The sequence below is a fragment of the Lemur catta genome, chromosome 1 (assembly GCF_020740605.2).
Source record: "Lemur catta isolate mLemCat1 chromosome 1, mLemCat1.pri, whole genome shotgun sequence".
Taxonomy (NCBI): domain Eukaryota; kingdom Metazoa; phylum Chordata; class Mammalia; order Primates; family Lemuridae; genus Lemur; species Lemur catta.
This window is the reverse complement of record NC_059128.1, coordinates 90,642,472-90,656,383: the sequence shown is the minus strand read 5'-3', so window position 1 is coordinate 90,656,383 and position 13,912 is coordinate 90,642,472. Positions and strand designations below refer to the sequence as shown.

At 43.6% G+C, this 13,912-nt stretch overlaps 1 protein-coding gene and 1 non-coding gene across 2 annotated transcripts; one reads left to right on the top strand and one right to left on the bottom strand.

The window, feature by feature from the left end:
* Positions 1-3,910: 3,910 nt before the first annotated feature.
* Positions 3,911-4,017, top strand: LOC123631141. Its single transcript, XR_006733014.1, has one exon. It is a non-coding gene; the product is annotated as a U6 spliceosomal RNA (small nuclear RNA).
* Positions 4,018-8,165: 4,148 nt separating this feature from the next.
* GCNT3 (glucosaminyl (N-acetyl) transferase 3, mucin type) lies at positions 8,166-11,707 on the bottom strand. Its single transcript, XM_045530463.1, has 2 exons — positions 11,538-11,707; positions 8,166-10,123 (listed from the first exon to the last, which is right to left on the bottom strand). The coding sequence occupies exon 2, from the start codon at positions 10,064-10,066 to the stop codon at positions 8,753-8,755; it is 1,314 nt and encodes a 437-aa protein (XP_045386419.1). The 5' UTR covers positions 10,067-10,123; positions 11,538-11,707; the 3' UTR covers positions 8,166-8,752.
* Positions 11,708-13,912: the final 2,205 nt, after the last annotated feature.

The window sequence follows — 13,912 nt, the reverse complement described above, 5'->3', positions numbered from 1 at the left end:
GGCCACTAGAACTATGAAGGAATAAATTTCTGTTGTTTTAAGCCATAGAGTTTGTGATAATTTGGTACAGCAGCCATAGGAAAAAAACACGCTCACCAAAGATGGAGCATATTAAGCCATCATTAAAATAATTGCGATGAATCACAGCACGTAAGTTATATTTTTAAACCATGAGTTCAAAATGAACTCCTCCTCTACACACACACACACAAATTCATTTGTCACTAGGTAACAATTCATTATTCTGAAAACTGACAAAGGGAAATAACTGTACGTCAGGGTAACAATGAAACAGCATGACATTGGGCATTTACTTCAAAATAACCCAGCTGGTGTTGGTAGGCTAATAAGAGTGTAGATTAAAAAAGATTGTTCAGGAGTTGATAATTGTTAGAACTGGATGATGGGTCCATGGGGAGTTATTATGCCATTCTCTTCACTTTTGTATATGTGTGAAGATTTTCATATTAAAGGGGTTTTTTTTTAAATATCTTCTATAGATCCTCATTGCTTACAGATGAAGTCCAAACTCCTTGACAGAAGCAGAACATAAGGGTTTCTGCAGTCTGGCCATCTTCCAGGGTCATCCTCACCTGCCTTCATTCCCAGATGTCTCCCCCTTAGCAACAGGGAGCTGTAAGTTCTCTGAACATATCTTGTGTTTTCACCCATTTGGTAATCCCATTTGCCTACCTGGAAAACCCTTTATCATCTTCATTGTTTGGTGAACGCCTCATGGCCCAGTTCCAATGTCACTGTTTCTGTAAACTTCTAATAGACTCCTTGAAATAGAATTAATCCCTCACTTCAAAGCAATTCCAGCACATCATGGACACAACATCCCACTATATCCCTTCTTTCATCACCGCATCATCCCCTCCCCTCCTCTCTTGCCTGGATTAAATTCCATAGTCCATCATCATGATCACTGTCTTGCACAAAACCGCACCTCCCTTGCTTCGCTCTCATGCTTGCTTGAATAAACCACAACCCAGGGTAAATACTACTCTCTGTCTGCACAATGCAGCTGAATGTTTCTGGGTGCCTGATCTCTTTTTAAACTCACTTTCCCTATTATCAATGGGTCCTAAATGCTGCCTAGCATCATACTGCCTTGGTCTGGCTTCTCTTCCAGTTTTCAACTTGAAACAACTATTTACACCTTCCTCTCTTCCCATACCTCTAAAATCTCCTCCCCCATCACTGGTCTCATACAATCATCTTGTTCTTTTTTGAGACAGTCTCACTCTGTTGCCCGGGCTAGAGTGCCATGGCGTCAGCCTAGCTCACAGCAACCTCAAACTCCTGTGCTCAAGCAATCCTTCTGCTTCAGCCTCCCAAGTAGCTGGGACTACAGGCATGTGCCACCATGCCTGGATAATTTTTTCTATATATTTTTAGTTGTCCAGCTAATTTCTTTCTATTTTTTTTTTTTTTTTAGTAGAGACGGAGTCTCGCTCTTGCTCAGGCTGGTCTCGAACTTCTGATCTTGGAGAGATCCTCCCGCCTCGGCCTCCCAGAGTGCTAGGATTATAGGCGTGAACCACTGTGTCCGGCCCATCTTGTTCTTTATTTTACTGAAAAAAAATAAATAAAGGTAATGGAAAGAGAACTTTTAGGATATCCAAATAGCTGATAAGCACATGAAAAGCCACTCGACATCATTAGCAATCAGGGAAATACAAATTAAAACCACAATCTGCTACCACCAACACCCACCAGAATGGTTAAAATGACCAAGACAGATAGTAGCAAGGTAGTGGAGAAATGGAACTCTCACATATGCTAGTGGGAGTTTAAATTAGTAGATCACTTTGTAAAGCTAGTCGCTAAAGATAAACATAAGTACACCTTATGGTCCAGCAATCTCACTCCTAGATACCTGGATACATACCCGACTGAAATGTGCGTGCATACCTCATTTTATTGCTCTTTGCTTTTCTGTGCTTCACAGATATTGTGTTTTTTACAAACTGAACATATGTGGCAACTCTGCATTGAGCAAGTCTATTGGCACCATTTTGCCAACAGCATGTGCTCCTTCATGTCTCTGTGTTACATTTTGGTAATTCTCACAATATTTCAAACTTTCTCATTCTGTTATGGTGATCTATGATTGACGATTTTTTTTTTTAGACAGGGTCTCTCTCTGTCACCTAAGCTGGAGTGCAGTGGTGCTATCACAGCTCACTGCAACCTCCAACTCCTGGGCCCCAGTGATCCTGTCTTAGCCTCCTGAGCAGCTGGGACTACAGGTGCACGCCACCATGCCAGGCTAATTTTTTGTTGTTGTTGTTATGTTTTGTAGAGATGGGATCTTGCTGTGTTGCCCAGGCTAGTCTCGAACTTCTGGTCTCAAGCAATATTCCCTCCTCAGCCTCCCAAAGTGCTGGGATTACAGGCATGAGCCACCATGACTAGACTGTAATCTTTGATGTTACTATTGTAATTGTTTTGGGTGCCAAGAATCGTTCCCATATAAAAGGGCAAATTTAATCCATAAATGTGTATGTTCTGACTGTTCCACCAACCAGCCATTCCACCATCTCTACTTCCTCTCCTCAGGCCTCCCTATTCCCTGAGAAACAACAATATTGAAATTAGGCAAATTAATAACCCTACAGTGGCCTCTAAGTGTTCAAGTGAAAGAGTTGCACACCTTTCACTTTAAATCAAAAGCTAGAAACGATTAAGCTTAGTGGGGAACACATGAAAGCTAGGCTTTTTGCACCAAACAATTAGCCAAGTTGTGAATGTAAAGGAAAAGTTATTGAAGGAAATTAAAAGTACTATCCAGTAAACATATGAATTTAAAAAAAATAGAACAGTCTTATTGCTGATATGGAGAAAATTTGAGGGCTCTGGATGGAAGATCAAACGAGCCATGACATTCCCTTAAACTGAAGTTTAATCCAGAGCAAGGCCCTATCTCTTCAATACTGCGAAGGCTGAGAGAAGTGAGGAAGCTGCAGAAAAACAGTATGAAGCTAGCGGAGGTTGGTTCATGAGGTTTAAGGAAAGATGAAGTCTCCAGATCGTGCAAGTGCAAGGTTTCATCCCTAAGAGGTCTGAGGGGGAAAAAAAGTGCAAGGTGGAACAACAAGTGCTGATGTAGAAGCTGCAGCAAGTTATCCAGAAGACCTAGCTAAGATCATTAATGAAGGTGACCACACAGATTTTACACATAAATGAAACAGCTTTCCTTAGCCAATTCATCGTGGTGGTAAAAAAAAAAAAAAAAAAAAGAAAAAGAAAGAAAGAAACAGCCGGCCGGGCGTGGTGGCTCACGCCTGTAATCCTAGCTCTGGGAGGCCGAGGCGGGTGGATCGCTCGAGGTCAGGAGTTCGAGACCAGCCTGAGCGAGACCCCGTCTCTACTAAAAATAGAAATAAATTATCTGGCCAACTAAAAATATACATAGAAAAAAATTAGCCGGGCATGGTGGCACATGCCTGTAGTCCCAGCTACTCGGGAGGCTGAGGCAGTAGGATCGCTTGAGCCCAGGAGTTTGAGGTTGCTGTGAGCTAGGCTGACGCCACGGCACTCACTCTAGCCTGGGCAACAAAGCAAGACTCTGTCCCAAAAAAAATAAAATAAAATAAAAAGAAATTAGCCAGACAACTAAAAACAGAAAAAAAAAGTTAACCGGCCATGGTGGCACATCCCTGTAGTCCCAGCTACTCAGGAGGCTGAGGCAGTAGGATCGCTTGAGCCCAGGAGTTTGAGGTTGCTGTGAGCTAGGCTGACGCCACGGCACTCTAGCCTGGGCAACAGAGCAAGACTCTGTCTCAAAAATAAATAAATAAATAAAATAAAATAAAATAAAAATAGGCAAAATAATCTGTGATGTTAGAAGTTAGGACATGGTTACCTTTGCAAGCAGCTTGGGTAGTAATTGGAAGAGAGCCCAGTGCTCACTTCGGCAGCATATATACTAAAATTGCAATGATACAGAGAAGATTAGAATGGCCCCTGCACAAGGATGACACGCAAATTCGTGGAAGAGACCACAAGGATCACTTTGAGTTGCTACTACTGTTCTACTTCTTCATCAGGATTCTAGTTACACAGGTGTGTTCACTTTGTAAAATTGTTGAGCTATATATTTGGGATTTTTGTACTTTTCCATATGTATATTATACCTCAGATAAGATGTTACTTAAAAAAGAGAAGAAAAGGCCAGGAGCGGTGGCTCACACCTGTAATCCTAGTACTCTAGGAGGCCAAGACAGGAGGATCGCTTGAGGCCAGGAGTTCAACACCAGCCTGAGCAAGAGCAAGGCCCCATCTCTACAAAAGATAGGAAAAATTAGCTGGGTGTGGTGGTGCGCACCTGTAGTCCCTCCTACTCAGGAGACTGAGGCAGGAAGATGCCTGAGCCCAGGAGTTAGAGGTTGCAGTGAGCTATGATGACGCCATTGCACTCTAGCCCCAGCAACAGAGCAAGACTCTATCTCAAAGAAAAAAAAAATACAAACATGTTATCACTTCTTTAACTTTTCAGACAACCTTCTCTTAACCAGTTACGGTACTATTTTTTTCTCCATCTCTTGGCTTAAAGTAAAATGCCTCAAAAGATTTATCTATACTCACTAAATCCAGTTTTTATGTAACATTCTCTTTGAACCACCTCCAATCAGGTTCTCACCTCCACACTCCACAAACACTGATATTATCAAGGTCACCTCCACATTGTTAAATGTAACAGCCACTTCTTCATCCTCATCACAGGTGATTCTCAGCAGCTTTTGGTGCAGTCGTCAACACTGTCTGCTGCCGGCTTCCAGAATACCACCACACTCAGCCCGTTTTCCTTCTACCACGCTAGCTGCTCCTTTCTGACTTTCTGTTGTTGGTTCCTCCTGATCTCCCTGCCCTCTGCATTTTGGAGAGCCCCACGACTCATTTGGGGGCCTCTATGCTATCTTCACTTCTTTAAGGTTCTCATCCCGTTTCCTGACTTGACATCATCCATAGCTGATAAACACCAGCTAAGTGTCTCCTACCCAGACCTGTCTCCTGAATTCAGACTTCTGTACACATCCATCTCTTTAACAGCTCTACTTGGCTGTCTAATAGGCATCTCCAATTTTTTATGTTCCGAATCAAACTCCTGATCTTCCCCTAAAAAAACACTTTCGTGGGCTTCCCTTCTTGGTTAATGACAACTCCATCCTTCTAACGGGACAAAACCTTTAGAGTCATTCTTGACTCCTCTGTTTTTCTTATAAACAAACTCAACCTATCAGCAAATCCTCAAACTAAACCTTCATAAATATTTCCAGAATCTGACCACTGTCACCATTTCTACTACTACTACCCTGGTCCAAGCCAGTATTTAATAGTGCCTGGATTATTGCCACAGCCTCCCAACAGGCCTCTCTGCATCCACACTGGCCTCCCAACTAGTCTGTTGTCGCTGCAGCAACCAGTCATCCTGTTAAAATGTTAGGTCATTTCAGTCTTCTGCCCGAAAGCCCCCAGTGGCCTCCTATTTCACTCGGGAGAAGACAAAGTCCATGTAACGATGTACAAAGTCCCACAGTCTCATCTGTATTCCCCTCTTCATACTGCTTCTTCCCCTCCTTTACTCTGTTCCATTTACACTAGCTTCCTTGCCATTCCAGAAACATGGCAGCTATGTTTCTGCTTTACAGCCTTGCAAGTCTTTCCTCTTGGCCTAGAATGCTCTTCCCCCGTTAATCCTCATGGATCATTCTCTCGTCTCCTTCAGATCTTCTCTCAAACGTCGCCTTTTCATTGATTGTTTCCCTGACCACCCCATTTAAAATTTAAAGCATCTTCCCTCCCCACCTCACCTTCCCAAGGTCTCTATCACTTCCTATGATCTCTCTCTAGCACTTGCCTTCTTCGAATAATTACTAATGTATTTATAGTCTGTTTCCCACAGTGTGTGAACAACATGGGTGTAGGGACTTTTATCTGTTGTGTTGACTGCTGTATCCCCAGGGTCAAGAAAAATGCCTGGTCAATTCCATAATTAACATGTGTGGAATCAAGGCCGGGCATGGTGGCTCATGCCTATAATCCTAGCATCTTGGGAGGCTAAGGTAGGAGGATCGTTTAAGCCCTGAAGTTTGAAGTTTCAGTGAGCTGTGATGATGTCACTGCACTCTAGCCTGGGTGACAGAGCAAGACCCTGTCTCAAAGGAAAAAAAAATTTTTTTAATTAAATAAATAAATAAACAAACAGTATGTGTGGAATCAATGAATAAGGTATTTCATTGCCTGGAAGTACACTCAGGTTTCATAGAGTCAAGAAGCACATCTTATTCATCTCTGTAATAAATAAATGACGGACTAAATACAAGAAGTAAGACCAGATCTTTGGGTCAATTAAGATACTTAAAGCAGCCAAGTAGGTAAGGTATTTAATCATTCTTTCCATTTTTAATCAAAATACTTGAACTTCCCAAATAAATTATGTCATATGTTTCTAAACAAGGTTATCAATTGTCTTTTCTTCCTTTCTTAAAAAAATTGCACTCACTCAAGAGAACAAAATTACAATGAGGTCAGTAGGTGGCGCTTGCTGGAAGGAACAAGCTGCAATGTTGTTTTTGGGTCCTGTGACTGGCTCTAGTCCCTCCAGAGAAGCATTTGATTGCTCCAGGAACTTCAGTCATGGGAAGATGCGATTCTCACCTCACTGACAAGGAAACTGAGGCTCAGCGAGATGAAGTGACCTGTCCAAGATGAGAGAACTTCTAAGAGGCAGTGGTAGGGCCAGCACCCAGACATTTCGTACATGCCAGGCAGGGGCCAGCCCTTTCCTGAGCTGTCCCATCGATCCCTCATGGCAGCCTGGGAGACTCGGTCCTAAGGTCCTCACTTTACCAGCTAGGAAACGGAAAGGGAGGTTGAGGGAGGGTAACGTCTCCCACAGACAGGGTGGGGCCCGCGGGCTCTGCTCCAGCCACGGCTCTAGCCCTGGTCCTGGGAGCACTTCCTGCTTCCTCCCTGCACTCAGATCACGCTGCCTACTGAAAGTGAAGCAGGGTAAAGAAAAGGAAGTGGCATTAACTGCATTAACTGAACAGCAGTGAAGAGTGCTGGGGACAAGGCAGGGCATTGAGTCAGATATACCAGGCCTCTATTAGCCAGGTATCAGTGGTCTAGCTCGGAGAGGAATATAACCTCTGTGTCTCGTTTTCTTCCAGTTCGAGCCAGGGAGGACAATTGCCTCCCTCCCGGTCAGTTCAAAGGGTTTAAGGCCCTGGGGTTCAAGGGCCTGGTTCATGGCAAGCATTGCTTCCCCATCTCCTTCGCCCAAACAGGGTTTGTGGGGGACCCTGGCCATGTCTGCCCAAAACCAAAGGGAAGCGTCCTGTCTCCTGTGGTCCAGGCCAGGAAGGGAGGGGAAAGGCCCACAAAGCATGGACTTGGAGAGGATGATTTAGGGGCCAGCAGCAGTGTTCTCAGTGCCACTTGGCATGCCACCGTTAGTCAGCTTCCACCAAGTGCCAGAGCCCTGTAAATACTGCAAGGGTGACACTGCAGAAGCCTCTGCCTTGGAAACCTCTCTGCGAAGGACCCTGGATCACCCAGGAAAGTGTACTTGTACTCTAGGCAGGAATAGAAGTTATGCTATTGAAAATAAAGATTTTATGTATTTGGAACATATCTAGCCTATAAATAAAATTTATATCCACCTTCAAAATAAATTACAATAAGTAGAGTGTGCAACAAAAAAATAGTTCTTAAAACAATGCTCACCAATAGTCCACAAATGAAAAATAAGGAGGAAATTCAAACCTTGAGAGGCAATACAAACATAGTTGCTCAATTCATTTATAAGATTTTTCCTTTCCAGAGAAAGGTTAAAGAAACAGATATGACTCAGACAGAAGGAAAAAATCAACAGATGTGTTGGTTTAATTGTATGATTCCTAAAATACACTACACAAATGAAGGAGAAATTTGACCCTTCTGATACGAAGACCTTATATTCTTAAATAATATAATTATTTAATATAATATAATTATTATTTAATATTTATTATTATTTAATAATATAGAGTACTTCCTGTTCACCTGAATATATTTCTCGAGAAAATTTCAATGCTTGGAAAATTTCAGCAACTTGTTCCCCCCAAAAATGACAAGTTCACATTTTAATCTTTTTCATTTATTTATATGAAAAATTATAACTTATTTCACATGAAAGCTCTTAGAATAAGTTAAATATGAGGCCAAAGACCTGGGTTCTTTTCTCAGAACACATACACTCAGGGAAGCTTTTCTGCCTCTTTCCCACAGTGGCAGTGCACCCCCTTCTATCGCCCTCAGAGAAGGGCTGAGGACAGTCACGTTGGCAGGTAAGGAGAAGGTCTGTGATCACTACCGGCGGCAACAGACCTTACAGGGCACATCCACTACCAAGCATAGAGTTATTACGAACAGCCTCCCCACAGAGCAGAAAAGCTGCCACTAGGCATTCATCTGAAACCCAGGGTCCTCTGCCACACATCCCTCCCTTACTGTTCCAAATAACAGCGGCTCCCATTCTCTGTGAGAACGGCGGTGCAGGAACTCCTGGGGCCACAGTGTGAGCGCAAGTCGGCATCACCAGCAGCAACAGATCTACTTACACCCCAATAGCAGTGCCCTCAACCTAGGGGGTGTCATGGATTCCAAAGCTCTGGTCTCCCAGCCTACAATGTCCCAGGAAGTTCTGGGCATGTTTGCACAGTCTCTTGCCCCGCAAGTAGCAATTCTCTCACAGTATGTCTCAGAGTTCAGTCCCGTAGATGGCCTTATAACGTAAGTACTCTTCTAAGCACTGAAGAACATTATCATCTACCTTTGGGTCAAACTTGTTGGCCAACAGGTGATGGGTTTGAAGCATCCAGTGCAAGTCCCCAGCTCCATAAATACAGACAGCCCGCTGGTGGATTCCAGAGCAAGGTCCATATGGTGCCCCCTTATTAACGTCTCCCTCATGATCCGCCCACTTAACTAGCCTGGCAATGGAAGTCATGTCTGAGATGTCATACTTGGGGTGGTAGGGAACAGAGCCAGGCATCCACTGTGCACGGTGAAGGGTGGCCCAGAGGTGTTCATCGGGACTATAGGTGTCTTTTACCCATTCAATCAGTTGTTGGGATTTGGGGTTCTTTAAGACATGTTGGACAAAGTCTCGGGAAGCTACCATATAGGCATTCCCTGTGAACATGGTTAAATTATTAGGGGGAGGATCCTTCTTCGTGCTGGTTATGTACAATGTGTCTTTCACCTCATAGTGGTATTTCCAGCGCAGTGTTTTGTACTCAGTAGGGGTCTCTGATTCCATACTGTTCCTCCCATTCAACATCTTGAGGGCCTGGACCATCTCAGCATTGGTCTTTATGGGAAAGTCTGTCCCACATGTATTCAGGAAGTATTTCCATGGCACTGAACTCTGGAGCAAGTCCTCCATGCAGTTCAGGTCAGCCTGCACCCGGGACCAGGAGGCATAAACCACCGGAACCAGTTTACTGGCAATGAAGACATTTGGGAAGCATGAAGTAATCGCCCTCACTGCCTTTTTGAAAGTGTCTGGGGACTTCTCATCCACATGGACGCAGTATATGTTCTGAGGGGCATACACAGCTCGAAGCAGCCTTTCAAAGTTTTCAATCTTCTCATGAACCACCATAGAGTATGCAATAGGGAAGTCCAACTCCTCTTTGCTCAGTGGGAACTCTATGAACTTCCTTTCAGCCTTAAAGTGCTCACAGTCTCTGGTCACCCGGAGGTAGTCTGCATCTGTGAAAGGTTCCCGCTTCTTCTTGACTTCCAGCTTATCCAGAAGAGCCTGAAGCACTGCTTCCTGGTCCCCTCGGGTGATCCTGGAGCAGTTGATGGATCTCGTTGCTGGCAGTTTCAGGGACTTGTACAAGATATCCCTACAGCGCTGGCTTTGAAATTCCCTGGACTCCAGGTCCAGGTGGTCAAAGTCACATTTTAATCTGAGAGAAAATTTCAGAGCAACAATGGCCAGCAGCATATAGCAGCCCAGGACCCACAGGTAATGCTGCCAGCAGAGTTTCCTCCACTGAACCATCGTCACGGGACGGGAGGCCGGTAGAGATTGGGCCCAGGGAAGGAGGATCAAAGAATCCTTGAACAGAACAAAATGCCTCTGATTATAAACTAATCATCCCCAGGAACATCAAGTTCACCTCCAAACTGACGGTGAAAATATATTTCTCCTCTGGACAAATATCCTCAGTAAAGACATGCCTAGGAGCCTCTTCCACCTGACTTGCTGAGAGCGATCTATACCCTGACCCAACAAACTAGCTGACCACACTGGCATCAGGATCTGGCCCCACCTCCACACCAGGAGGGAAAAATGGAAGAACTGGCCCGGCTGTGGTGGCTCACACCCATAATCCCAGCACTCTAGGAGGCCAAGGTGGGAGGATCAGCCTGAGCAAGAGCAAGACCCTGTCTCTGCTAAAAATAGAAAAATCAGCCAGGCATCGTGGCTCACGCCTGTAGTCTCAGCTACTTGGGAGGCTGAGGCAGGAGGCTCACTTGAGCCCAGGAGTTGGAGGTTGCAGTGAGCTATGATGATGCCACTGTACTCTCTAGCAGGAGTGACAGAGTAAGACTCTGTGTCAAAAAAAAAAAAGAAAGAAACAAAGAAACAAAGAAAAAGAAAAAAGGAAGAACTGAGCACCTGCTGGCGTACAGCTGTAATTAGTAAGAGGAAGTCCCCACTCTTCATTCCTCCTTTTTCCTCTCATCCCTTACCACCCTAGAATAGCTTTTATCTGGGGTCTAGAATTTCTGGTAGATCTAGAGAGAAAACCCATGAAATTCAGACTCTCAGCATCAGTTCTAGAAATCTAAATGTTCTTTTAAAAACAAAACTACATTTCTTGTTCCTATTTGGCAATTTATATAATATTAGGATGCTTTTCACCACGTATGATTCATTGGTCAGGTGTGGTATCTAACAATGTTCTTAAAGAAGTACAATTTGAAATTATACAAAAAATGCATTGTAATCATTCAGATGGTCCATCCAAATTTAAAATATATCTACACACATGGACACACATAGCTGTGCATACACAATATTTAATGAGTGCCTTTTATGGGCCAGAAATATTTCTTTATGTCGTCCCCTTTAATCTTCACAACCAACCTAAAATGTAGTATTATTAGGCCTCTTGTACGGACAGGAGAGCAGAAGCTAAAAAACTTGCCAAATGACACACATTATAAGGAAACTATCCAGGACTCCTCTCCACTCCCCTTTCCCCCCAGTGCATTTGTCTGCAAGCCTCATGCTTGTTCCACCAAATCTACCTTTTAAATACAATGCAGGGTACTGAGGACCATCAGAATAAATCAGATATTATGGAAAACAATCCCAAAAAGGAGAAAAAATGTGACACCTCCTTCAAGCAGTGATTATTTTCCCTTGTTGCATCTCTTTCTAAGCATAAGATTACATCCTCGTTAGTAATAACTTCTATGAAAACCCAAGAGGAAGAAAAATGGAAAATTAAGAAAATTCTCACCTTTAATAGCTTCTTTCGCGCTTAGTGACGATCTCTTGCCAGGGTGTGATTCTGTTTCCAAGTGAAGACTGGTTGAATTCCACGGCAGCAAATGTGACCAACCATATCCCTTAGTCTTCTAACCCTCCAAAATATATTTTCTGATATTCACAAGCTGTTCAAGAAACTGTCTCAGGTTCCTCTTTAATCTCTGCATGGTAGAGAGCAGCAGGTGGCTCTATCAGTCACCTTTTGGCTTCCTACTCTCAGATAAGAAAGCAAGCTCAGATAAACCATTCAGGGGCATAGTTTCAAGCACAAGTCATTCAGGGAGATGAGTGAGGTGGGAAAAAATGCTGCCAATATCCGAGAAGGCAAGCAGGTATTTCAACTAGAACAGCCCAGTTTGTACCTGTGCTCTCCTGCCACGAAACTATTTCATAAAAAAAAACCTGTCAATGTTCACACAAGGACTTGAAAGCCTTTTTTTCCTCCCTCAACAAGGAACAATAGAAACACACAGGTATGCCCTTGCCCTCTTTTGTTTGAGACTCCAAGTGTCACTCCTCACATTCACTGAACATTACCAGACAGAAACACTAAAAATACCCTTCAAGGACTTTTTTGTTCTTTTGTTTTTTTGGAAAAAAGAAAATCAATGAAAACCAGAGTTTATTCTTCAAAGGCAACTGCTCAAAAAAAAAAAAATTGCCTGTATTTAAGTCTTTAATAAACTGTTTTGTTGTATTTAAGTCTTTAATAAACTGTAGGTTGTAGAATTAACCACAGGGTTCCAGACAGTGGATCTCCCTCTCTAATGTCTGCGAGTCTAAGGTTGTCGGCAGTCTAAAGAATGATTAGACTATGGGCTGTTGGACTTCAGGGAGAGCCCCATGGGGTGGTTTTGGCAAATCAGTGTGGAAAATACCTTTTTCAAAGCTGCTGACATTATTTTAGCCTCTCTCTACCCTACCCCCAACAACCTTTCCAAAAATGCAGCATTCTTCCCCAAATATCTGATAAGGGTAAATTTAATATAAAGAACTTAACTAGGTATAAAGTTAAGTAGATAACTGAATGGGAAGGGTGCTGCTAAATTATAGGGCAGTAGCACTGTAAGTAGCTGCCATCCCTAGACTGAAGGAATAAAGGAAGGAAATGAAAGTTATTAAATTTAAAATTGGGGTAGAGGCCCCGCTCCACTAATGCTAGGGTCTCTGTGCCCAGAGGAGGGCCCTCGTGCTGGGATCTATACCTCTCAAGATGCAGCTGATAGCTCTGTAGGCAGTTGCTGCCAACCGGATCCAGCTCCCCTGCACAGTGGAACGGCCACTGCGTGGCAAACAGGCGTTACTGTGGCGATGCTTCCAGAAGCAGGAAGTACATGGAAGCAAACCGGAAGTCCCTCCTCCAGCCTGGAGGGCTCCCTCCAGCGCCCCCTGTTGGCAGAGTGTATAGGGAGCCGCTGGCAAAGCAGAAACGTGGTTTACAGGAGTCTCACCTCCAGCGTCACAGAGTCCAGAAGGGTGGGCTTCATCTGAAGTCAATAATGTTGTAAGGGAGGTCAGAGCTGCCTTTTTTGTACATGAATTGTTTACACACACAAACACGCACACACACCCAATACTCTCAGTGTAGGGCATTTAAGCCTTTTCGGGTCCTTTCCGCCCATTTCCGACCGTGGATGAAGACGGTGGCAAAGGCAAGGGAGACACATAGGGCCTCTGGCCTCTACTTTGATGGGCCCCACTCCACTCCCTCGCTCTGTTTTCTGCCAGCTTCCAATATGGGGATTCTCAGTGAATCTCCATTGTTGAGCTGTCAACCCCCGGGGACAGGAATGATTAAAGGATAAACACTTGCTCCATATCCAGCTCTAGAAAAATCTCAACAGCTTCTTCATACCTGACTTTTCTTTGATGACCCCCTCCAGTCCCACCTTCTTTCCCATAAAAACTGCATTGGAGTCTCTCGATAAAGAGAAAGCATTTTGGATATTTGATTTTTAAGGTACCAAAACAGATATCTACTCTTATTATTAAATGTATGTTAATATAATGTTAACAAATTGTGGCTATATTTTGTTGAGATAATCTATGCTTAGATTATCTCAACAAAATATAGCCAAAGTGCATTGTACTTAAAGGCAAGTGTGGGCTTTGGCAGGACAAAGCTAAGCCTAAATGCTGGCTCTGCCACGTTCTAGCTGTGTGACTAATCAATCTGTGTTTCAGTGACTTCCTCTGCATAGTAGGGGCTAATGCTAATACCTGTTTCATAGGACTATTGTGAAGATTAAAGAAGATTACACCTGTGAAGGACATGGCATTTGCAACCTGTCATTTGTGCCCCCTTGATGAAGACTATTATTAAATAGGCTCCAGTGTCAGCCCACA

Coding starts and splice junctions, on each gene's coding strand:
- GCNT3 (XM_045530463.1), bottom strand. CDS start 10,066: ATGGTTCAGTGGAGGAAACTCTGCTGGCAGCATTACCTGTGGGTCCTG.